Source organism: Liolophura sinensis, chromosome 8 (assembly GCF_032854445.1).
Source record: "Liolophura sinensis isolate JHLJ2023 chromosome 8, CUHK_Ljap_v2, whole genome shotgun sequence".
NCBI classification, from domain to species: Eukaryota; Metazoa; Mollusca; class Polyplacophora; order Chitonida; family Chitonidae; genus Liolophura; species Liolophura sinensis.
Window position 1 is genome coordinate 27,271,914 of NC_088302.1, and position 27,624 is coordinate 27,299,537.

The 27,624-nt window shown below is 40.9% G+C and overlaps 1 protein-coding gene across 2 annotated transcripts; it reads left to right on the top strand.

Moving 5' to 3' along the window:
- On the top strand, positions 1-27,624 carry LOC135472949 (tRNA modification GTPase GTPBP3, mitochondrial-like). 2 transcript variants are annotated; one of them, XM_064752693.1, is made up of 10 exons: positions 1-237; positions 13,100-13,453; positions 15,735-15,870; positions 18,490-18,643; positions 23,234-23,306; positions 23,591-23,734; positions 24,426-24,591; positions 25,723-25,843; positions 26,048-26,088; positions 27,192-27,624. In XM_064752693.1, exons 2-10 carry the CDS (start codon positions 13,114-13,116, stop codon positions 27,421-27,423), a joined length of 1,407 nt encoding a protein of 468 aa, XP_064608763.1. In that variant the 5' UTR covers positions 1-237; positions 13,100-13,113; the 3' UTR covers positions 27,424-27,624. The 2 variants fall into 2 exon arrangements, with proteins under 2 accessions (XP_064608763.1, XP_064608762.1); XM_064752692.1 differs by having other exon boundaries at positions 2-237; positions 25,723-26,088; positions 27,192-27,623.

Genomic DNA, 27,624 nt, shown 5'->3' on the forward strand with positions numbered 1-27,624 from the left:
AAATGGAGTTGTTGTTTAAGGGACCCAGATATCGACTGATTCAGAAACAGGGGCCCAATCCTTGACTTTCCGCTGGTAGCCTCGATCGTCTCTTCAAAAGTGGCAAATCAACTAACAGGGAATTCCCCTTATTGACCAACCAGAGATCGTGAGAATTCCCTGACATGGAAGTCCACCATCTGATGCAGCGTGCAAACGTACTTTTATTTTCTGTGGTAGCCCAGAGCTGACAACATGGTAAGTTGTATGAGGCACAACGAAAACTATTACTCATGCACCTGGCATAGGTCTTGATATAATTTATAATAATGACGCTGAGGGTATCCTTTGGTGCCATTTGTATCTTTGTCTCTTGTTTTAGGCAGCACAACAATTAACCAACTCATCAAAATACTCCTCAGAATATATAGAGTACACAGATCATATCAAGACTATACGCTTGTTAAATCCTTTTTAATTGTATAACATTACTTGTAAAAAAAATGGCATGGACGAAAATATGCAGAAGTTTTTAAGTTTTAAACTTAATGACGCAGCTCCCTCCCAGTCGACATGAGGTGTACACCTTAGTATGAGGTGCAGATGAGGTGTACTCCCCATCAGTGTCATCTGAGGTGCACTGTATCTGATGTGCACTGTATCTCAAATACACCCCAGCCATATACCTCAGGAACTTAGAGCAGTTTTTCAATATGAGAAAATGTACCGATACCTCAAATGCACTACAGTAACCTTGAAAAGAAAATCAGTTCTTAGAAGATTGTATCTCAGGTAGGCTTCACCTCAGAAACTTTGAAACTTAAAAAAAGTTAATGATGTACCTTAGAAACTTTGATAGTTTTTAAATATAATTAAGTGAGCATGTACCACAGGTACACCTCAGCCACTTTTTTAAACTTTTAAAATGAGAGATCTGATTGAGACCTTTTACTTTATACAAAATGACAGATGCTTTTTGTTTTGCAAAAATGAAATAAGTTTCAGCCTTTTTTAAAAAAGCTTTTTTAAATTCTTTGTACCCATGAGTAAAAGATTACTGAAGTAAAGTAATGTTCCCCAAAAGTCCTTCATTCTGGTGAACACCTGTAACAAAACGTGATGTTACGTAAGAGTTCCTACATGTAGACGCTGCTAGTATGGCTCATAAAGCCCACCATAGTATTCAGATATTTGAATGCCTTTTAACTCTCTTAAAAAAATCTGTAAACATAAATGCAAGTATTTTTACGCATAATTTTCGCTTGTTTGTGAGATGAACCTTACTTCATATTTTAAATTTCTTATACTTTAATTTCTGGTGGTTTTATATATATTGTATATATACTCACTGTTTGATAATAGTTATTTTGAGCTGGCCTTTTATTGTTGGGCAATCTTTAGTATATTATAAACCTTTGGCAAGTTATGGTCAAAAGTAAATTTGTTGATATCTGACATCAGGATACCCTTAATGATCTGAAAACTCAGCTGGTGCTTCAACACACCTCCGTATCCCTTGTTACAGTGGGAATTGAGAGTCTACTGATGTTAGATACAGGCCACATAACACCTGAACATACAGCACACCAGTGAAAGGTTCAAAGTAATCATTATTAACAGGTAACATACAAACATATTGTTTGTGTTTTGAAGTGTGGTATGACAGGTGATGTCAATATCATTCCATGTTCTTAGAGTAACATTTGCTGCTATGGTGTGTTATAATGTGGATTGACAGGTGATACCAGTGTCTTTCCATGTGATATCAGTGTCATTCCATGTGATATCAGTGACATTCCATGTGATATTGGTGTCATTCCTTATCCCCAGAATAATATTAGTTCCAGCGGTGGGCAGCCCTGCCTGCTTGTATGGTTTTTGTATGCCAAGCATGCAGAAAATATGACTGTATGCCAAAAAAAGTATAAATGTGCTTAGACGCCATGCATGGAAGAAAATAAAATCCAAAGTCTGATTTTCCAATTTTAGTATAAGGTCCACTATTCTAGCATTGATATTACAGCAAGGATTTAGTAGGAAACTCTCCACTTGCGAATTAATATAGCTTATAAAATGTAGTGTGCAAAAGGTTTCCGAATGGTGACCCATTTATTCCCTCTTTTTATGTCAGCCCTTTATCGTTGAGTATGCATTTCCTAGCAGAATGGCTGGTGATTAAATGCCTAGTGGTGATGTGCACGAAGAAATTGAATGTAAAAGCATGAAGTCACTTAATACAGTGAGAAATTCGTGAACAACCGTGGGAGTGTACATATTATAAAGTAACAGGTGGTATCAGTGTCATTTCATATATCCACAGATATAAGTAGAGTAGCAAGTGATACCGGTGTCATGCCATGTGATATCAGTGTCATTTCATGTGATATCACTATCATTCCCTGTGATATCACTGTTATTATATATCCCTAGAATAGTATTTGTTGCTATGGTGTTATAGTGTGGAATGACAGGTGATCAACGTCATGCGACTGTCATTCCATATCCATGGAATAGAATTGGTTCCTAGAGCTTTGTGTACGGTGAAATGACAACTTGGTGATATCTGTGGCATTCCACATCCCAAGAGTAACATTTGCTGCTATGGTGTGTAATAGAGTGGAATGACAGCTAGGTGATATATTTGTCATTCTATATGATATAGCACCGTCATTCCATATCCCTAGATCGCTTCAGTGGCCTAACAGTTAGCGCATCAACCTCAAAGTCGGGAGACCTAGGATCAAACCCATGTTGGGTCATACCACAGACTTTCAAAGTTGTACTTGTTGTGGCCTCAGTTGGTGCTAAGCACTGATAGGTTAGGCAGGACTGGATGACCCGGTGTCAGTATAATGTGACTGGGTGATGCCTGGTGTCTTTGGCATGATACTTCAGTGGTGGCAGCATGTTGGCCTGCCCTGCCCTGCCACAAGAAGACGCAGTATGTACACACACCTAACCTGTAATGACTCCTTGACATTATAATATGACTGAAAAATTGTTAAGTATGATGTTATAAACACCAAACATTTATTCATTCATTCATTCATTCATATCTCTAGCATAGGATTGGTTTCTAGGGTGTGCTGTAGGGTGGAATGACAGGTAATGTCAGTGTCAATCCATGTGAAATCACTGTCAGTCTGTATCTATAAAGAAGCAATATTTGTATGTTAGGGTGTGTTGTAGAGTAGAGTGACAAGTGATAAAACATTATCACTGTCATTACATGTGATATCAGTGTTATTACATGTGACATCAGTGTTATTACATGTGACATCAGTGTTATTACATGTGACTTCAGTGTTATTACATGTGACTTCAGTGTTATTACATGTGACATCAGTGTTATTACATGTGATATCAGTGTTATATTCATTTTTATGCCCAATGGAGCCTTGTTCCCTAGGGTATGTTGTACATGTAGCACTTGTGGAATGACATGTGACATGAGTGTCATTTCATGTGATATCAGTGTCATTTTGTGTGATTTCAATGTCATTTTATATGTTCACCAGAATGTGTTGAGGTGTGGAATAACAGGTGATATCAGTGTCATTAATATTACTTGTAGAGTTGGAGGTGGTGGGGCAGCAGTTGGTAATAGACTATTTTTCAACATTTTACTGGCCATCCTACACGAGTCAATGGGAGAAAACCATGACAATGTGAAAACCAAACGTAAGGAAGCAAACATAGTTATCCAGGGCTAGAAAGTTTGTGTATGTTCCTCGTTTTCTGATAGGTTGGTTTTTGAGCTGTACGTTTAATGTAGAGGCAAAACGTGAACAGATCTGGGCATTTTCAGCCAAATGTAACATGCATAGTACAAGTACTCTTAAGGGTCTCCATATGTTTAAGGGTTTATTAGCGATGCTTGTTTTGTAATGGAGTCAAATCCTGAGAATGTGCACCAGTCGAGAAATTTGACGAGTCAAAGGTGTTAAAGTCTATTCTATCCCCTAAAAATAAAGAAAATGTGACAAAAACGGTATATTTTTTTGCTCCCGTTCTCTTTCCATGTCCTCGCAGAGGTCGTGCATTTTAGACCAGTCAGCGGCAAGCTTAGTCCATTGCAGTTGACCTAGATATTTCAAAGCTATGTATGTATGACGTTGTATCTTATTGTCGTGTGCCGTAGGAATGTAAAAATGCACTGTACATGTATTATGACATCATACCTCTGAGCTCAGATTCGAACGTCATGAAACAAATGTTTCTTTTCCCACGTTATGGCGTCTAGATGCATAATATCAGAAATGTAAAAACAGTAGTGATATATACAAAGTGTGCGAAATAACACTTTTATCGCTGGAGGAAATTTCAGTAGTTCACCTTTATATAAATCATAAAAAGGCAAATCTAACAAGTAAACAAACTCATATTCTTTTATTTATAGACATAAACAGCATGAAATGATATTATTGCGTGACACACTGGGTGTTGTTTGAAAGGTCATCTCTGTTTAGTATGTATTCTGTAAGACGGGTCGGAAGTTGGAGGTCACGTGACCACCCTTTCACGTCTAAAACAAAATTGCCGCCCAATGTTAAAGCATTTGACCCACGTTGTTTGTTACTAAGGAGATCACGTGGTCTCTATCATCCGATCCGCCTTACAGAATATTTGCGCACGGCCCACAATAAACAGCGTGGTAGAGTGAGTGCTTGGGGTTTAACGTCGTACTCAACAATTTTTCAGTCATATGACGACGAAGGAATCCTTAGGGTGCATGTACGTGTAATGTGCCTCCTTGTTGCAGGACGGATTTCCACCGCTCTTTTATTTAGTGCTGCTTCACTGAGATAACTTACCGAAGGCAAGTAAGCCGCCCCGCCCGAGCCATTATACTGATACAGGTCAACCAGTGGTTGCACTATCCCCTTCCTGCTGAACGCCAAGTGAGGAAGTTACAACTTAGGTGTGACTCGATCAAGGGTTGATCCTGGATCTACTGGTCCTGAAGCGGATGCTCTAACAACTGTGCTATCCAGGCTGGTCAGCGTGGTAGAATAGACATCATACATGTATTTGAAACAGCGGACATCCAGGCATTTGCCATTTTAATCGCGCCAACATGCATACCCGCTCACACACGGTTTTATGAAAACATTGTATAAATAACATGGGAGTTGATGCAAAACTCGGCTTCACGGTCTCTTAAGTCCAAAACCAGGTTTTGTTGATGTTGACAATTTTATATACTATGTGCACTTTGTTCCGTTGTCTTATATACGTGATATAATTTCTTGGTTGTTATCAGCCGTGCTTCTCAGAATATCGTCCAGTGTTGTTCATTTCCCTATACCTTCCCAGGTTATCTTTCACCTCGTTATCGTATGGGCAAGGTGCCAGGATGTCCATGGTCTGGAATATCTTGGTTTAAACATGCCACAACAAAGACCTCAAGATAATCCCCGTCGCTGTGAGCTCAAGTCCAGCTCATGCTGGCTTTCTCTCCGGCCGTATGTGGGAAGGTCTGTCAGCTACCTGCGGATGGTTGTGGGTTTCCCCCGGGTTCTGCCTGTTTTCCACCCACTATAATGCTGGCCGCCGTCGTATAAGTGAAATATTCTTGAGTACGGCGTAAAACACCAATCAAAAAAAAAAAAAAAAAAAAAAAAAATCAAGATAATCCCCATCAGACAGTGAGTGTACACAGCGTACATGTGTATTAATGATCAATAGATTATTATTAGATTCACCTAATCGTATGCTAATTACATTGACATGGACCAGTACAAGCATTTATTTCTAAATTTCTCAAACCTGTCTTTTTAAAGATACAACGAACATAAACAATAAACTTTAAATGATTGATTTGACATTTCTGTTGTCAGAATTTTCCAACAATATGGGTAGAGCACCTTTGAGGATTACAAAATGCTTTTTTTGCATCTTAGTCTGACTTGTTAAAGTGGAAATTGTCAGTCTTGATGCCACGAATATTTAACGGTACTTTAAAAGGTATCACAAGCACTTGTGTGGTAGATTTGTACTGTGTTCATACAGGTTGGCTCAAGGTGACTCTGTTCTGATAGATGAAGATTGTTTTGCCCCTAATTCCGGTCCCCATGCAGAGCACGGCTAAGGAGTTTTCCATGTTTTGCTTTGTTTTTTAAAGTAATTGTCTAATTGTCTAATAAGATATTCATATCAGAGGTTAGGTAGAAAGTCATTGCTTGGACTGTTGAATTCCTCAAAGTAATATGAACTCAATGTGGCTGCGCAGTTGTGCTTCTGTGATACATACATATATGTTACGTGTATTTGAATTTCTGCTCTGAAGTCTAGGGGTCTTATGTAGCAAATGATATTGAAAATGGTCATTAACTTGCCTGTACAAAGTACAGGTGTAGCTTATTTTGTACTCTGAGGAGTCAGTATCCAATAACAGGGAAAGCAGTGTTAAGCAAAACATTAGGGGTGATATCTTAAAAAAGTACTAGCGGTACAGTTCACCATGTTGACAGATAGACAGCTCTGAATTTTTTGGCACATCAAAAGACATCTCTTAGCCAACTATGGAACACAATTCAAGAGTTGTTCTGAGCGCTTTCTATTGAAATTAAATTTTTGAAAAGCTGACGATAAGTTTAAATGATCATTTATGTACATTATACATTGAAAATGTACATATATGATTTAAAATTTAACAGCAATAATTATTTGAATTATAATACAAGTCAGTTAAATTAATTGCAATATTTTCTTTTCATCAAAAATGTCATGAAGATTGAATATATGTGTCACATAATATACCCTTACATGAAGTTATGGTTTTTTGCAGCTGCTTTTCACGGCGAATAAAACGGCAACATTTTGAAGTGACATTTTCTATTTCGCATTTTCAATTTTAATATTGTTTTTACTTTTGGTTACTGTGAATGGAGACATGATTTTCAATGCAGAATTTCAGTGAAACCGATGGTAAAACTGCTCCACTAGGTTAGCTTCACGAGTGAAGATTATTTGGTTAACTTTGTTTGTTGTTTGCTTAAGAACCAACCCAAGACCTATCAAACAGACTAGCTAACTTTTACTGCAGACTCGCATAATGATACAGCACCACTCAGGGGAGACTACTCTTTCTTTACAATACCGGCACATCGTTACATCCCTCTTTTCATAACAAAACAAGTTTGACTTTTGTCCTTCCATTAAAATTATTCTCACAAAGTTTTGCGATTAAACAAATTCAACTCTGAAGATAACGTGAAATTAAAAGTCCAGGTCCACAGAGCATAACGTAACACTGAAAGTTCAGAAGTTAACATTAAATGTTGTTAACCACCACAAGTGTTCCACATAGGCACTGTGCTGGCGTGCCTCGGTTTGTTACGATGTCGGAAGCAGGTGGACTTTTAACCGGTGCTGAATGGACTTGTGTTGGTGTTCAAGTTACGATCTGGCGTTTGAAGCACTCGGGACTTCTATTCTGTGTAGGAAGATGTATTCTCGGTATGTCAGGCAGTTTCTTAGGTGTTTTCTGTTCTTTCTGTAAACACGTCCGTCCTCTGTTTGCACGTGGTAGGATCTTACCTCGACTTGACCTTCAACCCTTGCTTCACTCATTTTTTTCCACGTCCCTCTGGCTTGACTGGCACCACATCTCTATCCTTGAGAAGAGACAGGTTCTCAGCTTTCCTTTAAGATATTCAAGTCTCTCGGGTGCTGGTTCTGGAATCTTAGGTTCAAGCAGCCTAGTTGCTATTAGCAACGAAGTTCTAGTTCTTCCTCCAGTCGTTGAGCTGGGGATATTCAGATTGTGTCAGTCTAAAAGTCCAAGATAGACGTTCTTTTCATCCAGTAAGGCGTTCTTCATAATCCGCTTAGCTATCTTGACAGAGCTTTCCACTATACCGTTGGGCTGCGGGCTGCAAACACTGCGTTTGGCAGCAAATTCATCAGTGTCTCGATTCATGTAAATTTCTCGTACTCTTCTTAAGCATCCTTGAAGACCAATAAGACTCGAGTGAATTCTCGAAATGAGGTCACAACACAGTGAAAAGAGAATAACCACTCGTTCATCCGTAAAGATGACATCATTTTGTACAGACAGCCCTCTCTGAAAGAAAATACACTTGTGCAACAGGATTCAAGGGGCCCTTTGGTTCAGGCCATTCACGAAGGATAACTTGAATTAGCTTCACAGGTGTGGTGTCGGGGTTAGTGGCTTGCTGAATCTGTTTCAGTGTCCTCTTTCTGACGGAAAGGACTACGAATGGTATATGAATGTCACACATGACGCTTATATCTGTAGCATGTCTCCTCAGCTGATGGTCCACTCTCCAAAAGAAAGATGTCTTCTTTCTGTTCAGTCTGTACATTGTGAGTTAAGAATGCTCTGCTAAGGGTGTCTGCAACATACATCTCCACACCTTTGTTGTACACCGCTTCAGGGTCATATTTCTGTAGTGTGAGTGGCATACGCTGTAGTCTTTTCGGTGCGCTCAATACACGTTTCTAGCGTATGATTTCCAAAGGTTTCTGGTCACTCTCTACATGGACAATCCGGCAATAGATGTAATTCTCAAATCTCGTCATTCCAAACAGAACAGCAAGTAACTCCTTCTCGATTTGAGATTTTTAAGAGATCTCCAAGTATATGTCCCTGATATTTTACAAAGCAAGTCCCTGTACTGATCATCCCAGTGAAATACAGTTTCAGATCTGAGTAGTTCTGGCAGAGGATCACTTTTGCACTGGATCAAACTTCTGGACGTAATTAATAATGCCAAGTAACCTTGTCTGTAGGAGTTGGCATGTATGTTATAGAACTGACTTTGTCTGGATATATTCGCAGTCCATCAGACGTAATCATACGACCCATGTACTTGATTTGTTTCTTGTTGAACTCAGCCTTGGATTAATTGAGTTTGATGTTTTTCTCTCAGCAGCTATTCAACACTGCAAGGGATTTCTCGTCATAATCTCAATTGGCCTATTCATCTCTATCTCCGACTCCATAAATAAGAACATCATTGTGGGGAGGTTTCGTGCCTTTAAGGTCCATTCGACGTTGGAATCCCTCTGGTGCTGGAGAGATTCCAAAGGGAATGCGTTTCCATCTGTAGCGACTCCATGGTCAAGCGTAGTCAAGTAGCTGCTGTCCTCGGTTAGCTTTATATGTCAAAATCCATTTTTGGCATTTACTGTCGAGAACACTTTGGCTTTGGCCAGGTCTGGTAGTAGATCGTCCATTGCTTAAGAGCTTTATTCAGGGGTCTAGTGTCAATGCAGAGGCCCAATTTACCACATGGCTTGGTGACAGACACCAGAGATGAATTCGGTAAGAATATCTTTTGGAGCAACAATATCAAGTTCAGTATGCCTGTCCAATTCAGCTGTCACTTTATTCTTAATGGCAGTAAGAATGGCAGTCAGGGTCTACATTCAGGTCAAGTTTATCACACAGCTCGCCTTCTCCCTCAAACAGATCAGTTAAATCAGTCTCGATTCTGTCCCATGTCAAAACTGGTTTGAAGGATATTTTTTTTAGATCACATACCCGGTCTGCGTTTGCATCAGAAACAGGCTTTGCTGGAATGTTTTCAGTGATCACAGTCACTAACCCCATCTGCAGAATGGCACTCGATCTGAGAATCAGCTCGACATCTCCATCAACCACAGGAAACTCAGAGCTGTACTTCTTCTGAGTCTTGGGGTTTCGTAGACTGACACGTCTTTAACCGGCTGGCTTGGTTGTTGTTTTGTTGTGCATCAACAACGTTATATTTGTTGTCTCAAGATGTTGAAGACTTGAGTGAGGGAAGACATTAATGTACAGTAGACTGCTAGTGGCAGAATATTTACAGTGTTTTCCTTTTCAGCTTTCATGACAGCAATAATATTCCTCTGGGCTTTTCTTTCACCCAGTACCTTAACTTGTTCCACTGTAAGAACAAATTCTTCATCTGTAGAATACTCATCGTCTGCAGTGTAGACTTTACGACATCAGTTTCCACGACTTCTTTTGGCTAGTTTTCTGAGGGCATTTTGCGCTAAAGTGATTTTCACCTGCACAATTCTCACAGTTTTTCACCCAGGCTGGACAGGATTTCTTTTTGCAGATATGTTTCAATCCACAAAACTTGCATGCCAGCAGTTTCCTTTGTCCTTGTTTATTTGTTGAGCCAGATTATTTTTGTGCTGGTTGGGCTTTATTTTTCTTGATAACAAACTCTAACCCCTCTTGTGTCATTTCGCTAACCTGGAAGACTTGTTGTTTCACGTGCCCGTCATATGTCTATGCACTTTTATAGTGTGAGATTTGCTTGCTGATGCAGTTTTCGACTGGTAGTATTATCCACAATACTAACGACAATTCTATCTCCGATTAAATCATCTTCCAGGGCACTATAGTTGCAGGCTCTAGCTATTGTACGCAAAGCTGCATAACTGTCAGTGTTTTCAGTAGATTCGTGAGCTCTTTTCTGGAAACAGTAGCGCTTGTCAGTTTCATTGGTTTGCCCCATGCAAAATGTCAAGCTTTCGTGTAACAAAAAGTAACATTTTCAGAATCCTCGTCATCCATCGGGGTCAGTCCATCAAAGACATTCAAAGCGTGTGGTCCAATACATGTCAGAAAGGTAGCTGTTCCCTGATTCATTTCCTGATTTTCCCAGATCCTCTTGAAAAGCTTCCGGTTGGTTGCTAGATTATCTTTCAGATCCAGTTTAGGCGGGAACGGAAGGTTTATTGGTGTCTGAACAATGCACCCGGATTGTTATGGTCGTTACCGGCTTCCATACATTTCGGGTCGTAGTCACAAACGCAGTGAAAACAGCTGTTTTACGCTAACATACGTATGAACACAGTCACTAAAGCACATGCGGATTATAACAAGTTCTGTTGCAAAAAGTTCAGACACAGTTTATCACAAGAGTAGCTATTTTTGTCCAAATTATTTAGTATGTACATCACAGCAGTGTGTAGCGTACTCAGAGTCACAACAACAACACATGTCCGATCGCTGCTCCCGGTCTTTCAGACGTTGTTAAAGTGACAACGGACAATTCTGTATGAGGAATGTTGTGGGTTTGTCACTGATTAATGTCCACCGACTTCTGTCGCCATGTTTCATTAGCTTCGTTTGTTATTTGCTCAAGAATCAACGCAATAACAATTAAACAGACTCACCAACTTTTACTGCAGACGCACATCACTGATACAGCGGGGGGCCTCCGTGGCTCATTTGGTTAGCGCGCCAGCGCAGCGTAATTACCCAGGAGCCTCTCACCAATGCGGCCGTTGTGAGTTCAAGTCCAGTTCATGCTGGCTTCCTCTCCGGAAAGTCTGCAAGCAACCTGCGGATCAGCAGTGGTCGTGGGTTTTCCCCGGGCTCTGCCCGGTTTCCTTCCACCATAATGCTGGCCGCCGTCATATGGACACAGACCCCCATTACAACTTCCGTTTTTCGGTAGGGACGATTGCAGTTCTGTGAATTTTAGGGTATAAAGTCTTTTTTTTGCTCCCAGTCGTCCATTTTTGGTGCACAGGTGCATGCTTGGTATTAAAATGCTGGAAACTGTCTAAACTTTGAGGAGGTATGAGCTTTATTGATGAAAGTTTGAAATTCTGGGTGAGAGGACACAAGGTGTGAGGTAGTGATGAGGCTGCGAGTGACGTCCCCTTGGCGTTGCTAGACACGCCTACCAGCTGCCGGCATGGAAAGGTCCAGATTTTGACGGTCAACCTATGTTAAGATTTTTATGGCTTCTTTCTCACAGGCTGGGCCAGGTATGCACCAAAGCTTATTGTCCCCGGAATGTTTGGGACTGAGCTACAGCGCTAGACGTTAACATTGTTGCTTATGGAAAATTAATGGGGGTCTGAGGCCATATAAGTGAAATATTCTTGAGCACGGGGTAAAACACCAATCAAATAAGTAAACACTGATACAGCGCCTTTCATGGGAGACAACTTTTTCTGTACAATACAGGCGTATCGTCACAGATCTGACATCTGATGTAACAATGCACTAACGCCAGGCTAAAGCATAGGCTGTTGAGCGAAAGTTAGTACCGAGCACCCGTTTACTGCGAAATCTCACGACATTTCTGTTTTAAGAAAATGCGAAATGCGAAAATGACGTTTTGGTGACATTTGTCAGGTATGATGGCTAAAGCTAGTATGATCGGGAGACATTCTGATTTAAGGTCTGAAATTGACATTCCATCAAAATGACAGATGTCGATTCAAAATCAGTACATATGGTCTATATTTTTATTGTATTTTCTGTATTCAGCGCATTTGTTATTTGTAGCTTAAAGCTGTGTTTACGGAGTTACCACATAATTACAGGCGCTCGAATCCAGTCCGTAAACCGTGTGTGTGTGTGTGTGTGTGTGTGTGTGTGTGTGCGCGCGTGCGCGCGCCTTATGATAAGCTGATGAAATGATGATTTCCCTTGAAAATAACATGAAGTTTACAGTTGGAATATAACAGAATGTAGAAAGTTGAGAAAGCCTTTTATTATTTTATACATATAATGTGACTTAACAAAGTTGATTTTTGTTCCATTTTAGCTGAATGAAAAAGCGCCAGTTTACTATTTCATCCGATTTTGGATGGTTCTCATTCTTCTCACCACAGTATAGTTGAAATATTGCCGCTGTCATTCTAGAATTTTCCCCTTGTTATATATTTGTCAGTTTATTGTGTGAAGGAAACCGAAGTGCTCACTGAGGGCAGTGTATAAGTAATCAACAAATTTACTGTCCAAGGTCAGATTTTAACCTGCACCGTGTGTGTCCTAGGGACTGAAAGGCCAGCGCGTTTTAAAACCACCAGCGCCTTACGACCCGCTCTCTCCATAGATGTAAGAGTACAAATATGTGTGAGGTTTCTTATTTAAGGTGGAAATATGATTTTGACGATAACCATTTTGGAACCATGCAAGATGGACTGTAAACTTTTAGTTTCTGCACAGCCTTGAGAATTCTTACAAAGTATAAGCATTAAATGGCACTGAAATGACACGATATCATAATTGTCATAAATGAGTGTGTTAAATTTTTATTATTCATTTGTGAGTTATTAGCTTTTAAATTTACTGTATATGCCGACTCAGCCTTTACTATCATTTCACACATGTACGTTTGTTCATGTATTACAGTGCCTGTGGTTTGAATGAAGACTGGAATAAAACATCCAACTGAAGCCATGATGTTCGCACAAAGGACATTTGGATCTTCATTCTTGGCCCGCAACAAACTTAGACAGCTATTTCAAACCTGTGCTGCTTTGAGTCACCATGACGCTAGGATGTGTACTATTTTTGCTGTATCTTCTGCCCCTGGTAAGGCTGGATTGGCTGTTCTTAGGATATCAGGCAGCAAAGCTGCTGAGGCAATTAGGCAGTTAGGAAGGCTGAAAAAATTACCACCTGAACGAAAAGCAACACTTAGACTGCTGTACAGACCACAGACCCAAGAAGCAATAGACAGAGGCCTGATGCTGTGGTTCCCAGGTGAGACAATATGATTCTTTTAGTTAGAAGTTTGGCATTAGCTATTGGCACTACAAACACTAAATAGACGTCAACGACAAAAGGACTTGTTCACTCTATAATTTACCTGATGGGTTACGGTTTCTAGTAATTATTTGCTTCTCATGATCGGGGAGGTACAGCAAGGTGTGGTTTGATAAGTCTGTTTTTTCCTTCGTAGGCCTGATCGGCCCCAATGTTCTTTAAGCGGGTCACACCTAGGACCTTAAAAAAAAAGGAAGTTGTAGCTTCCTCGCTTGGTGTTCAGCATTAAGGATGCAGTGCAACGACTTCGGCAAGTCGTCTCAGTGAACAGCACTAGATAAAAGAGCGGTGGAAATCCATCCTGCAACAAGGAGGCACATTGCATGCACTCTAAGGACTCCTTTGTGGTCATGTGACTGAAAAATTGTTAAGTACGACGGTAAACCCTAAGCATTCACTCACTCACTGTAGGCCTACATGTAGCTCTACTGAAATGGAAACGGCTCGCCATCAAACCCATACCGATGCATAAAGTCTGTGCTAAAAAAACCATGACATTTTTACAGTCTTATTTTATTTCAAATTCTTATTCATTTTGAATTGATCATCATTTTGTTTCATTGAAGTGAACTCAAACTTGTGTTTACACTGAAGTCAGCTGCAAGTGGAATTCCCCAGATGGTTCAGCGGAATGCAATTCAGTGTCTTTTGGAAGACCCATTCACACAAAATTTCAAAACTATTTCGATGGGCTTTCAGTGCGCTTTACACCAACTTTGATCACTTCACGGGATTGTGCTTTTGAAAGAAGATATGGTCACCTGCCCTTGAAAGGAGCTAAGGTTGCCTGCCTTTGAAACGAGCTAAGGTCACCTGGTCTAACATCGATTGGCCCACAACCTTCCATGTTTACTCCAGTGGTTGGAAAGAGAGTATACCTTTACACAGACGCGAATACGAAGTCAGTCAAATTGTTTCGTGTTGGCAGAAAACACGATGGCGCGTGAGAAAACGCTGTACGGTTATGTGGATACGGCTCTTCACAAGCTTCCACGACAACGTCTAGTATCGGTCATGGTGAGGCCTTCTTCATTCGAAATGATCTGAGCGAGGTTAGTTGATACTAGTTGTCGGTCGTTTCCTAGTATCCTGTTGTCTTCTCTGAAAGACTCCAAATGAAGGCATCATTATTTCGATGCAGTACTCTGGTCTTGTCATATGACTCCGGTTTCAGTTTAGAAAAAGGATTTGGACTTAAAGAGGGCTTCAGTGCTCGAGCGTGCGGTAATTGCTAGTATTTATGCATTTACATGAACAGTTAGAAAAATTTTTTTTACTGAGATGAATTGCCAAGAGGCCATATTTCATCTGTTACGTGACCATTTGCCAGCTATCATACTGTCGTCGCAGCTCTGGTTTTACTCTGTATGTTGTACGTCTTAATGATATTTCACCTGTAGAATGAAAACCATACAAGCCGGAATGATGAGACATTTGTCAAATTATAGCCCGTGGCCTGGCCATTCGTAGACGTGCTTACGGGATTTGATTTACGACCAACACCTTTTTTTTTTTTTTAAGATTTTTAAATGGCACTGACTGAGGGGATGGAAGTCTATTCCGTCAATATCATTGTAGAACATATTTTTACCTCGACCTTGCATTATAGAATTGATGTTACAATGAAAAGACATACACTTATCAAGATACGCTAGACCTAAGGGCCGAAGATCAAGTTGAACAAACCGGAGATGATATTATCAAAATCTGAAGTGATCACATCTCCTTCGTAATATTAGCCAGAGGCATGTAAGATTTACCTGAGGCGTGTAAGATTTACTTCAGGCGTTGTAGTAATACTATTTAGTATTTCAAAGCAATGAAAGAATTAAACTAACCGGAAGTGTGTCGTATGGAGCAGATAACTGGCAGCTAAAATTGATTTGAAACACTGTGATAATAGGACTGGTGCGTTAATCTGGTGATTTGTTGTATCACTTGCCTTTGGGGTATATGCCAGATACAGATACAAGAAATGTTGTTTCCCCGAGTTACTAATGCTTGTTCTTGGATAAATGCATTTTCTTTTAAGAAAGCCTTTTTTATTGCTCATCACTATAATTTAAATGTTCAACAAAAAAAAAAAGAACAAAAGTTTTATTATATTGGTTAAAGAGAAAGCAATTTGAAATCGTCATATCAGAGCTGCCATGAGCTGTATCTGGTGCTGTATCTGGTGAAGAAAGGTGATAATTAACTGTTCCGTTCGTGTACACAGGTCCTCGTAGTTATACAGGAGAAGACTGTGTAGAATTTCATGTGCACGGCGGACCTGCAGTTGTGGCAGCCATGCTAGAAGCTCTTGGAGAGTTACAGGAATTTCGTCATGCTGAACAAGGAGAGTTTACTAAACGGTGAGAGTCAAAACGATGACAGATTTGTTGTTGGATGAGCTGGAATATTTATATCTGCGTTCCAGTTATAATAATTTAAGGTTGGGAACTGTTGAAGCATGTTTACCACCTATGATTTATTTGATTTCGTTGGTATTTTACGTCGTGCTCAAGAATAATTCATTTATACAATGGTGGCCAGCATTATGGTGGGAGAAAACCGGGCCGAGCCCGAGGAAAACCCACGATTATCCGCAGGTTGCTGTCAGACCAATCAGGTCGGGGCTCCTTGACTGTCAACCCATCAAATCTGTCTGTGTTCGGCTCGGAAGGTATAAAAGGCGCTGACGACATTCATTACAGTAGATATTGGTCCAGTGGGACGGTGAAGCCTACGCAGATCCAAAACCCAAGACACCCAAAGGGAGGTTAAACTCTAGAAGGTATAGCAAGTCTACATGTAGATGTGCGTTTGGAAGTCTTTGAACTGAGGGTCATTTCAGATAGCAAGCAAATGATTCCTCGCTCAGTTTCAATGATCGGAAATCTAAACTTGTTTCACTGCACCTGTACCTTGCCTATGATCATTCTTAGTTTTTGAAGACCTTCTGTTTGGAAATCCAAAACTGGAAATGGATGATCGCTCAGTTTGGAGTTTCACAAAACTAGTTTTGGAGATCATCTAGTTTTTGAGGAATGGTTTCCATTTGGACACCTCCACATCAGTGATAGGATACGGAAATATATAGTGTCAGTAATCACCCCAATATGAAGGTTACTGACACCATATATTTCCATATCCTATCACCAAGTAACTATGTAACGAATTTATCCTGCAAAGTCCCATCAGTGCAGTGCAAAAGACCGATGTATAGGTGAATCGCTTCAGCGATGTGACCTTTGTTATCACAACCCGACGAAGGGAGATAACCTACTCAGCAGACACATTTGACGTCGTTTGAAGGACTCGAGAGTATATCTGTACCCCCACTTGACTGTTGTTGTCCAATGAAAAGCAGAGTATTTTCTCTGATGTGTGATAATAATTGAATATCTCACCGAGATATTTAGCTCTACAAATATTTATTTGCTGCTAAAATAAATGTCCGAAATGCAGTCATCCTTCGAAATATTTCCCAGATAACTGTTCTGTGATGCAAGCGCTGCAACTGTTTTTCTTTTCTTTAAGCTTTAATTGATATAATCTTCAAATAATTACTGATGAATGTACCGAAAATTTTTCTCAGTTTTCTGGAAATTACTACCAGATATGTTAAATCTTTGAGGGAAAAATATGTATAGACCTCATGTTTATTCCACTTATGCCAACTATTTAAAATATTAGAGGATTACATGCCAGAGTAATCTTTTATCAAAACAAAAGGTGTGAGGTAGCGCCCTCATTGGGATGGTTGGGTTCAGTGAGGTGTGATGTAGCGCCCCCAATGGGATGGTTGGGTTCAGTGAGGTGTGATGTAGCGCCCCCAATGGGATGGTTGGGTTCAGTGAGGTGTGAGGTAGCGCCCCCAATGGGATGGCTGGGTTCAGTGAGGTAGCGCCTCCAATGGGATGGCTGGGTTCAGTGTCCCGAAACAGCTTTGGAGAAGGCAAGGCTTAAACATATATTGGGCCTTCCTGTCTGGCTGTAGCTCCACGCAGTGTTAAAATTGATGCTTAAATAATACCACTAAAGATAATACATAAGGATGTATACTGATGTCTGAGAACATGAGCACTCTTCATGAGCATATAGAGAATACGTAGAGGCAAAACGCTTATCATAACTACAAACTCTGCTTATTTCCACGAGCGCTGGTCACCGAAGAAAACCTTTTTTCGCCAACGTGGTGAGATGAATGGGAAAATTTAGAACGACACCACAAGAATTCGGGCTACATGTATAACAAAGAGATTTGAATGCCGATCATGACTACTGTAGATTACTGTAATAAAAGTGGTCATAAATGCAAAAATTAGGCCAAGAGAAAGAACTCGGTAAGACAAAATTTGAGTTGTCACATTTGACTGCACACGGATTGCTGCGGAATATGTTTGTGTGAAATTGAGATGATTACTACCATATCTTCTTGAGTTTTATTTAATGACATGGTGTGTTGTTAATTTTTCCATCTTTTGTGTAAGGGGTTCAACATTGGTTTGGGTAGCATAGTGTACTATTATTGTGCTATCGTAATACATCGCGGCAAATGCATTACGAATCTCGTAATTACATGTCTACATTACATGTAGCTGTAACCAAAGGCCATTAGGGTCAAGAAATCAAATTGCTCAGTGATGCAAGTGAATCAGCACTGATGTCAGAAAATCACTTAACAGTGAACGCTGGGAGAATCATCCAATTTTGTGGGCAATAAAATCCTCAGTGACAATTGCATGCTAGATGGCAATTTGGAATCAACTGAGCAACATCCAATTACTATGCACAAGACGAACGGAAATGCCCCCTATCCCTTGTAATGCAGTACCCTGTACCCTTTATTTTTCTTTCCTCTTCGAATGAACAAAGATCCCATAGATGGCGGCGGTGCTGTTGTGAAACTGTATATTCAAAATTCTTCCTTTAGTACAATGCGCATCGATACATGAGTGTAATGTACCTGTTGCTTGTCATTTGTGTAGGGCCTTTTTGAATGGGAAGCTGGATTTGACGGAGGTAGAGGGGTTAGCTGATCTGATTGAAGCTGAGACAGAGAGCCAGCGTAAGCAAGCACTGAGACTCGTGGAAGGAGAACTTGGCCAGATGTACAATGAGTGGAGAGAAGTATTAATCAAGGTAGTTTCTGTAATATGTGTGCAGTTAAGAAAAGGACTAGTTAATTTAATTACGTGAAGGTATGAGTCAGCCTCTGGTTCTACTGTTTAACACTCAGTGTGCTATTTCAAAATTCTGACAGTCTTGTCAGACTCCAACACACTCAGTTCATATCCGCCTCTCAAAGAAGTCGCTGCAACTCTCAGAACTCCACGTCAAAGGATACTAGTGGCACTAGTCTTCAAAGGTCATTCCCCTGCAGACTGTGGGTTTAATCTTGAGGACTAGCTTTTGAACTCATTATCCATACCGGCGAATCAGAAATTTTTCGGTATGCGTATTTCCGCTCTCATATGACACGCGAATCTGGATTTTCCGCGCACCGTTTCAAAATGGCCGTTACTTCCACGTTGTAGTTTATTGTTACACGACCGCATTAATCTTCCGCATTAATTTCTGTTATCTAGATAAATTCTCCTGTGTGACAATTTGAAACCTGTCAATCGGTCACAGGATAACAAACTGCTTAAAGTTCAAGGCCATCTTGTGAAAGGAACTATTGGTCTCGCACAAATTCAGAATCAGTTGAAACCACAGCAACAGGTGGCACTCAAGTGGACAATAGCAAGTTAATTGCAACGGTTATGGAAGACATCAGCCTTTTAATGTACGCCAACATAGAAATGAATATGTGTAGAAGGGAATTCATAAAGCCAGACCTTCGTTCGAAGTGCAGCCATTTGTGCGCTTCATCCTTACCAGCCACAGACCAACTGTTTGGATCAGATGTATCCAAACAAGTACAAACCAAGGTGCAAACACAGCATGAACACTGGCAAGTTCTGATCAGGACAGCAGGATGATACCCTCTGGATGGTACCATGACGGGCCCACCATGAACATTCGGATGGCAGCAGGGAGTGTATCAGGTGTCCGCGTATGATGGCCGGACCGTCCGTGTATGGTCCAGTGACGATGGGCTTAGGATATTCGGCTAGGATCCGGCTGTACTGTACATGAGATGACTGAAGTGAACAAAGTGTGGGGAAAGCTGGTTCATCCCAACATTGGTCGTGGATTCCGTCGAAGCTTCAGAACCCTTTCATGGATTTAGCTGGGTTCAGTTGAAGGGCCGAGGTTACACACCCTTGAGACGCCGTCCTTTTTAGGCGGACATTACAGAGGCCATTAGTGTGACCTGCCATCAGAGGAGTGGACAAATGCTGATAAAAGAAGCTGTAGCTGCTGTAAGTCAAACTTATATTTCACTGGCGATAGCTGGTATTCTGAAAAATTTTCTTTCGGAAGGATTTATGGCTAAGTGCCAGTCATATTCCTGGGGTAAAGAATGTTGAGACTGACACAAAGTTTTGAGTATTTGATGATAGTAAGGAATGGATGCTAAACACATCTTTGTTTAACAGTATAACAGAAATTTTTGGTACATCAGACATGGACACGTTTGCCTCTAGACTGAACACACCACAGTAGAATATGGAACACACAAAAGGTCCAAAGACCGGGTATGACCACCTCTGTTTGCATTACATGCCACACAACGCCTTCACATGGAGCCCATCAGCTTGTGGTATCCTACGACATTCACATTGTAGGATAATTGCGAGTTCTCTTACGTTGGCGATTTTAACATTGCGGTGTCCCAGGTAGTTCCACTGGTGTTCAAAAGGGGATAGATCTGGAGGTAAGGGAGGTCATGGCAACAGGTACATTATTCTGTGCGAAGATGTCTAGGTGTCCTCTGGCTTGGTCCTATTGGAAAGTATGCTACTCTTTGGTGTTGACAAAAACGGGACAGCGTAACGTCTCAAAGTGGCGTCCCTAACGTAAACTGCATTAACACAACCAGTGCATACATAGAACGGTGTGATGAAAAGTGATACCGCCCGAAACCATCACACCTCCGCCGCTCCATCGCCCGACACATATACGTGTACATCTGTCGGCGTTCCTGAGGTTCCTGAGAAGGGAACGCCATGACACCATTGAATTAACCATTGTCTGTGCCTCAGCGAGCAGTGTAGACGTTTGTGGTACGTTCCGCCTGCTGAAATCGCTGGTTCAGTCTTGTGATGGTACTGTCGTGATATCCAAACCTTGCTGCTCAAGCCAACTTCAGTCCAAGCAACGTCGCGCTCCCGTTCCTCGGGTGTAAATCGCGTCATTGCGTCCTCAGTGCTAATCCGCTGCTACAGCGAATATGCGGATAGCCTTTGAAAGGCTTCCATTTATATCCCATTTGTGCGCCCAAAAGTTACGTTTTTAAATTTTTTGTGCTTTTTAGATGTAAAAACATGTTTCCCAGTACTCTTCTCTGTTGCGTTTTGGTGACGACTCACACAAAGGCTGTCAAACCTGACAACACCTTCGCAGCTCCCCTAACTCGTAACCATGGACATTCTGTTGTTATTCTCAAACTATCATGGTATTTTCATGGATTCATGTTGGTGCGTTTTTTAAGCGGGCAAGTATATTTTGGTAGGTTTACTTCGACGCCTATCGCCAGCTTTTATCTCTCCATGAGCCTGAGTACTCTGAACACTATCAGTACTAGCACTATGCTTATTCACATCATTATCAAATACAGTCAAACCTGTACCTTCGGCCACCTGTACCTAATCAGCGTCCAACTGCCGTAAGCGGCTACTCTGTGCCGCGACCAAACAATTTTCCATGTTAAATGACCTGTAATATGCGGGCACCTGTCCAACGCGTCCAGCGGCCAATATATTTTGCCACCAAATTCTATATCAGCCTGTCCTGAGCGGCCGGGACTTTCAACAGTAATGATGATTGCTGCATCGGACATTCAAAAATTTCAAAATCGCGACCACCTGACTTCAATAGTTTTTGTAGTGATTGAAAGTTACAACCTACCACTTTGTGATGAGAAGTGAAGTGTGAACATTATTGCTCAATAGCAGTGAACACTATTTTTCTTTAATCAGGCCTAGCTGGTTGTTGTCCGGACACCCCTGCACTGTGGCAGTGGATTAGCTCCATGCTGAGGTCCGCGCTATGAATGCCATAAACAGCGGGCAGACTCGGACATAATCGGATATAATCTGACCTCCTGTGGTTCCTCCCATGAATGGTATCTTTGACAAATTGTCTGGCTTACTTGGCCATTATCTTTGCAGGCAAATGGTGTTGTGTTTTCAATTCGCGTGGCCAAAATATTGCCTGTACTGAACACATGGAGAAATTGATCTTCCTTCACTTATACATGTTGTTGTTTCACCGGTAATGGCAAGTATGATTGAACATCTCAGCAGTCTGCCATTTACAGTCCAAAACTTTGTTAGAATTGTCATTTATAGCTACGTAGGCCAAACTAGTACATGGCTGTTTAGGGCTTGTCAATGACGGGAAGAAAGTTCTCCTGTCATGCGTGCCCTCACCTGAAACTCTTTTTGTAATCGGCTGTTAAATGCGTGAAATCCATAGGTCTACCCCACAAAACTTGAAACTATTGAGTTATTATTTTACTACAATTGTTATATTTCTATGAAATTTGTGTAGCTGACCAGATTAGTGCTTTAACAATTGTGTATAAGATTATTATGTAGGCCTACATGTGTAGATTTCCTGAAACTTAACTCAGTTGTGATTTGGCTTGGTCTTCACAACCTGTCTTATGTTGCCAACTGTCATATGCGGCCACTTTTCACGTGTCCCTTCACTGGCCGCATACAACAGGTTTGACTGTATATCAAATTCACTCATATTGCAAATTCTGAGATGTCGTGACAACCATAACTAGATGTTGTTCCTATGGCAACTACTTCAGGAACAACGAAATAGTAAATGACGACAGTAGGCAAGGTGTATCCTTGAAATACGGTATAGTCATGGATAGATGTACTGGCTTTGATGGGGGCCTCAGAGCCCGAGTGGAAAACAGGGGGAGGGGGGAGGAGTCGATGACCCAGAAGGGTCATAAAATACTGGCTTTGACCTTTATGCCTATAGATAACAAATTCTGGTCACCCTTAACAGCAGTGAACTGAAGGCTTACACTTACACATGTATATGCTGTGAATTACCGTCGTCAGGGGACAAACATAAGACATGTAATTGCCTGTGGTAATTGTCTGTAATGGCGAATGGTCTGCATGGACAAACACATCATGGAATACTCATGGGTACGAATTTTATGACGTACAACAGATTGTCAAATTCAACTTCACGCCCTACGTTTCTTAAACCTTTCCTGTGGGAATTTTCTGTAATGGCGAATGGTGTGCATGGACAAACACATCATGGAATACTCTTGGGCACGAATTTTATGACGCAAAACAGATTGTCAAATTCAACTTCACGCCCTATGTTTCTTAAACCTTTCCTGTGGTAATTTTCTGTAATGGCGAATGGTGTGCATGGACAAACACATCATGGAATACTCATGGGCACGAATTTTCTGACGCAAAACAGATTGTCAAATTCAACTTCACGCCCTACGTTTCTTAAACCTTTCCTTTTGTATATTTTCCGTTGCTTTTTTTTTCATCCAGCTAGTTTAATTGTCATTTACACGTACCACATGTACATACGTGTTCTAATTTTACTCATGAGTTTTATGTGTCATTTCAGTCTTTGGCAAATGTTGAAGCTTTCATTGATTTTGAAGAAGAAGACAACATTGAACATAATGTCATGGTTCAAGGTAATAGAGCGAGGTGACTTCCATTTAGAGAAACCCAATATATCAGTTATGAAAATAAATATCTCCTTACATGCGTGAACACAAATGCTTTGACTTGTAGCGGTTTGTACCGAACCTTAATTATTGTGTTTTAAACTTTGACCATTTGAGTACAGTGTTTGGTATGTGTGTAAGTGTGAAGACCATTTTCTGTATTTTGTGAAAGGAAATGTTAATGAGTGTTCATGAATTTTGGTTTCTTTGAGAAATACATCAGAGTAATGTTTGTGTTTTGTGAATTCAAGCTGAGAAAGATATCCATGATCTGAAAGCCAGCATTGATGCCCATCTGTCAGACAGTCAGCAAGGGGAACGACTTCGCTCAGGTGTTCACGTGGCAATCCTGGGGCAGCCAAATGTGGGCAAGAGTTCTCTTCTAAATGCTATATGTAAGTACATGTGCACTCAAAGAGACCCACTGTCCCATTCTAAATGAGAGCTATTAAAACAGCATTTAAAACTGACGACCAATGCGGTCGCTGCATATGAGTTCAAGTCCAACTCATGGCAGCTACTTCTCTTTTTTGTTGACAGTGTAGCTTGCGGATTGTCGTGGGCTTTCAGTGAGATCTGACAGGTTTCCTCCCTGCATAATACTCGTTGCCATCGTAAAAGTTAAATATTCTTGAGTGTGGCGGAAGACAATCAAAGAAATAAATAAATAAGCTGACCCGGTTGGAACCTGATTTGTAACCAAAGCTGTATTGGCTAAGGGCTTCAGGTATGAAGTGGGACAGTTAGACTACCGAGCAATGCCTGCTTTTTGAATACACTATCTTGAATGTGAAAACATTTGTGTTCCTGTCTGGATAATACATTTTTGTTCACATACAGTTGCCCTTAAACGTCCAGTTTTTATCAAACTGGTGTACAGTCAACACCCAAGGGCCAGAATATTTCTAATCAAGCTGATGGACAAGATGGACACCGTGACAGTATTATATCCCTTCGACATGATATGCCTGTGGAATGAAAACGCCGTAAGAAAATAGTTATCATCAACAGAAATTTCACCGCTAAGATGTTTGAATGCATAATTGAATATTAAGAACGCATTATAATGCTCTTTTTGATAAACAGGTCGAAGGCCGGCAGCAATTGTATCACCAATAGCAGGGACAACAAGAGATGTGATCGAGACCTCCCTCAACATAGGTGGATACCCTGTAGTGATCGGTGACACCGCAGGGTTACGGGACACGGAAGATTCCATTGAGAAGGAAGGAGTGAGAAGGGCATTGAACAGGTGAGCTTCGTGTACTATGCCTGCATGAATAATGTTCCATTACATCACCCGTCGAAACGTCATGCACATTGTCTCCTACATTTCATTTACAATGTATACACAATGTCCCCCTTGTGGAACGTTTCTCTAATTTGGTAGTGATACATTTTCCACATGTACCTGCTTACGAAATGTCGCATACTCGCAAAAGAATAAAAGTTAAAAAATTTCGTGGAAATGAACCAAAACTCGCGCAAGAACATGACGTTCACACGTCTGTAAAAGAGATAAAACTAGCGCAATTGTATAAAAACTCACGCGGGTATGTGCTGTCCGCCCATGCGCGCGAGGATGTAGACAAGTCTTGCGGGTACAACTTGCAAACTGCACATACCCGCGGGAGCTTTTGTACATTCGCCTTTGTTTTTGTTTTGTCTTGTCGTGTGGAAATTGCCGTCGTTGGTGCGCATACGACATGAGCCCCATTTCCGCACCCTATTGTCCGTTTTGTTCTAAACGCGTGTTAAAAAACTCAAGCGTTCGATGTATACGTAGCGAAATGTCCAGTGGACGCTAGCATCTTTCATAAGTCTTTGTTTTCACTCTCTCCAATAATAGGATGACTTGCTTGACACAGCCTCTGCTCATTAATGTCTATCAAATGTAACAAAATAAAACATACATATAGGTTCATGTCAATTCTAAGGTTGTGGTCATGTTCAAAAGGAAATGGGACATGTACACTGGTAAATGGAACCGGAGTGAATGACCAGTATTTAACGACCATCTACTTCAAACCGGGCGTTACATTGAACAGGGAATTGTAAGTTCCCTCACTGTCACTGTCCGGGGACCCTGGAGATAATAAGTGGCGAACTAAGATCGTGTGGCCGTTTCTGCAGTTTTACCAATATGGCTTGCATTTCTGTACATCACAGATTCTCAAGAGTTCGTCAGTACCTTGCCGAAGATCGGTGGTTTGTACCGATCATCCTGTCCTTCACTCATAAAACTGACCATCGTAGAAGTGAAAGAATCTGCAGTACGGCGCTGAGGCCACGTTCAGATAAAATAAATGACCATTTTTGTTGTAATAGATGCACTAATAACACATCTTAACATGCTGCTTTTTCTGAACACTTTCTTTCCTAGAGCTGAACAGTCAGACCTGAAGATACTTGTGGTGGATGCGGACTCAAGTCTACCTTGTACTCTTACAAGCAACACATTGGACTATCATGTTCAGACGTATCTTAATACCCTAGGCCTCAGCGACACAAAAATGCTGTCCAAGACTTGTGCTTCGGGGACTGAAGAACATCTTAAGGAAAGCAATCCTAATCTGAAAGATTTAATTCTTGTGATTAATAAATGTGACCTGCTTTCCATCGATGACGTGAAAAGGCTTGAGCAGCTACACGTTCAGTTTGAAAGCTTTCCTGTTTGTGTGGTGTCCTGTGTTACTGGGCAAGGCTTGGACACATTTTTACAGATGTTGCTTCTTCGAGTGAAAGAATTGTGAGTACATTTTATGACTGATAAAGATATAGATTTTTGTTTAGCTTCAATACAGTACGATAGTTAATTAAATTTCTGTCGAGGGTAAGTTTCTGTGACCCGAGATGCTGTAAAGACAGCCATCCTTTGCTATTGCCCCGCACCACCACTTGGTAGAAATATTCCTAATCCATTGTCACTAGCTTCCGCTACACTGACAGACTCGGCGCCGTCTGTCACACCTGAACAAATGCATTACGACAATTAGTTTTCCCGTCCTTACACCCCCAGCTACAACTTACTGTGAAACGTGTAATGAATACTGGGGATTGCATACTATGATTCAGGCCATATGGTTTTAACACATGATTTCCGAACTTTGTTTACACTAACTTATTCCCAAATAATGCATTAAAATCGGGATTTTTTAATTTTTTAATGATACCGATATTGCAGTAGTGGTAAGTGCCTGTATGTTGCCCGTACTACATTGACTGGCATTTTCTTTGTGCATACTGTGTCTGGTACCGTTGTACAAAGGTTTATCAAACTTATTCCACATGCACACTGACCAATCTGTACCAGTTAAAGTTATAAATTAGTTTGGTTGCCACAGTGGTCTGGCTGTGCGCAAAGCTTTGGGCATTGAAAAAAAATATCATTGCCGTGTACATTATTTGGTCCTATATAGGCTAGTGTGGACAATTTTGGAAACTACTCGGCTACAATGACCGAATGCGTTGTTTGCACTGATCAGCATTCTGGATCACTGGCATTTGTTGCTGGCTGTATAATGGAGGAAGGGCATGGGGGGATAAATGTTTCATGAATGAGTCTTGCGGATGGCGTTAACCCAGTGTAGAAGCTTCTGCGAAGCATTATGAGATTTGTTTTACATGTACCAGGCCGTTGATGGTCATGATGATAAGACTTTGTGGCGTGATATTAAAGGACGTTATAGTGAGGTTTGACTGTACATGCATTTGTGTGTCTTTTGTAGTTTACCAGTAGTTTTCCCTGAAGTCTTACTTTAACGTATGTACTTCAACTCTATAATATTTCATCCCTTAAATGTTAAAAAATAAAGGATATTTCATCAACTATAAATCATTTGTATTCGTCAGGTGTGGTAACCCGCTGTCAGGAGGCCCCAGGCTAACACAGGCCCGCCACAGAACGCATCTGACGCTTTGTTCCCGTCACCTGACAGGTTACCTGGAGAGTCAAGACGATGATGTTGTTCTCGCCGCGGAAAATTTGAAGAAAGCAGCCCAGGAGTTGGGCAAAGTGATTGGCAAGATTAGCCCTGAGGATATCCTTGATGTCATTTTTCGAGATTTTTGCATCGGAAAATAAATTGTTTACACTTATGAATAATTCTTAGTATTCTATGCTGGTTAGACCAGGAGTTGTGAAGCAAGTCTACATGTAACGGTTTGAAAGAAAGTTGCTGTTGACTTCTCCTGTGCTCTGCCTGAATTTCTCCACCCATAAACCTGATCACTGTCATTAGGAGGGAAATATTCTGGATTGCAATGTATAATCAAAATAAACAAT

Excerpts from the sequence above, each read along its gene's own strand:
- LOC135472949 (XM_064752692.1), top strand. The coding sequence starts at position 13,114 with ATGAAGACTGGAATAAAACATCCAACTGAAGCCATGATGTTCGCACAA. Across the intron at positions 15,871-18,489 it reads CAAGGAGAGTTTACTAAACG|GGCCTTTTTGAATGGGAAGC; the intron begins GTGAGAGTCAAA and ends TCATTTGTGTAG. Across the intron at positions 23,735-24,425 it reads TTCTCTTCTAAATGCTATAT|GTCGAAGGCCGGCAGCAATT; the intron begins GTAAGTACATGT and ends TTTGATAAACAG.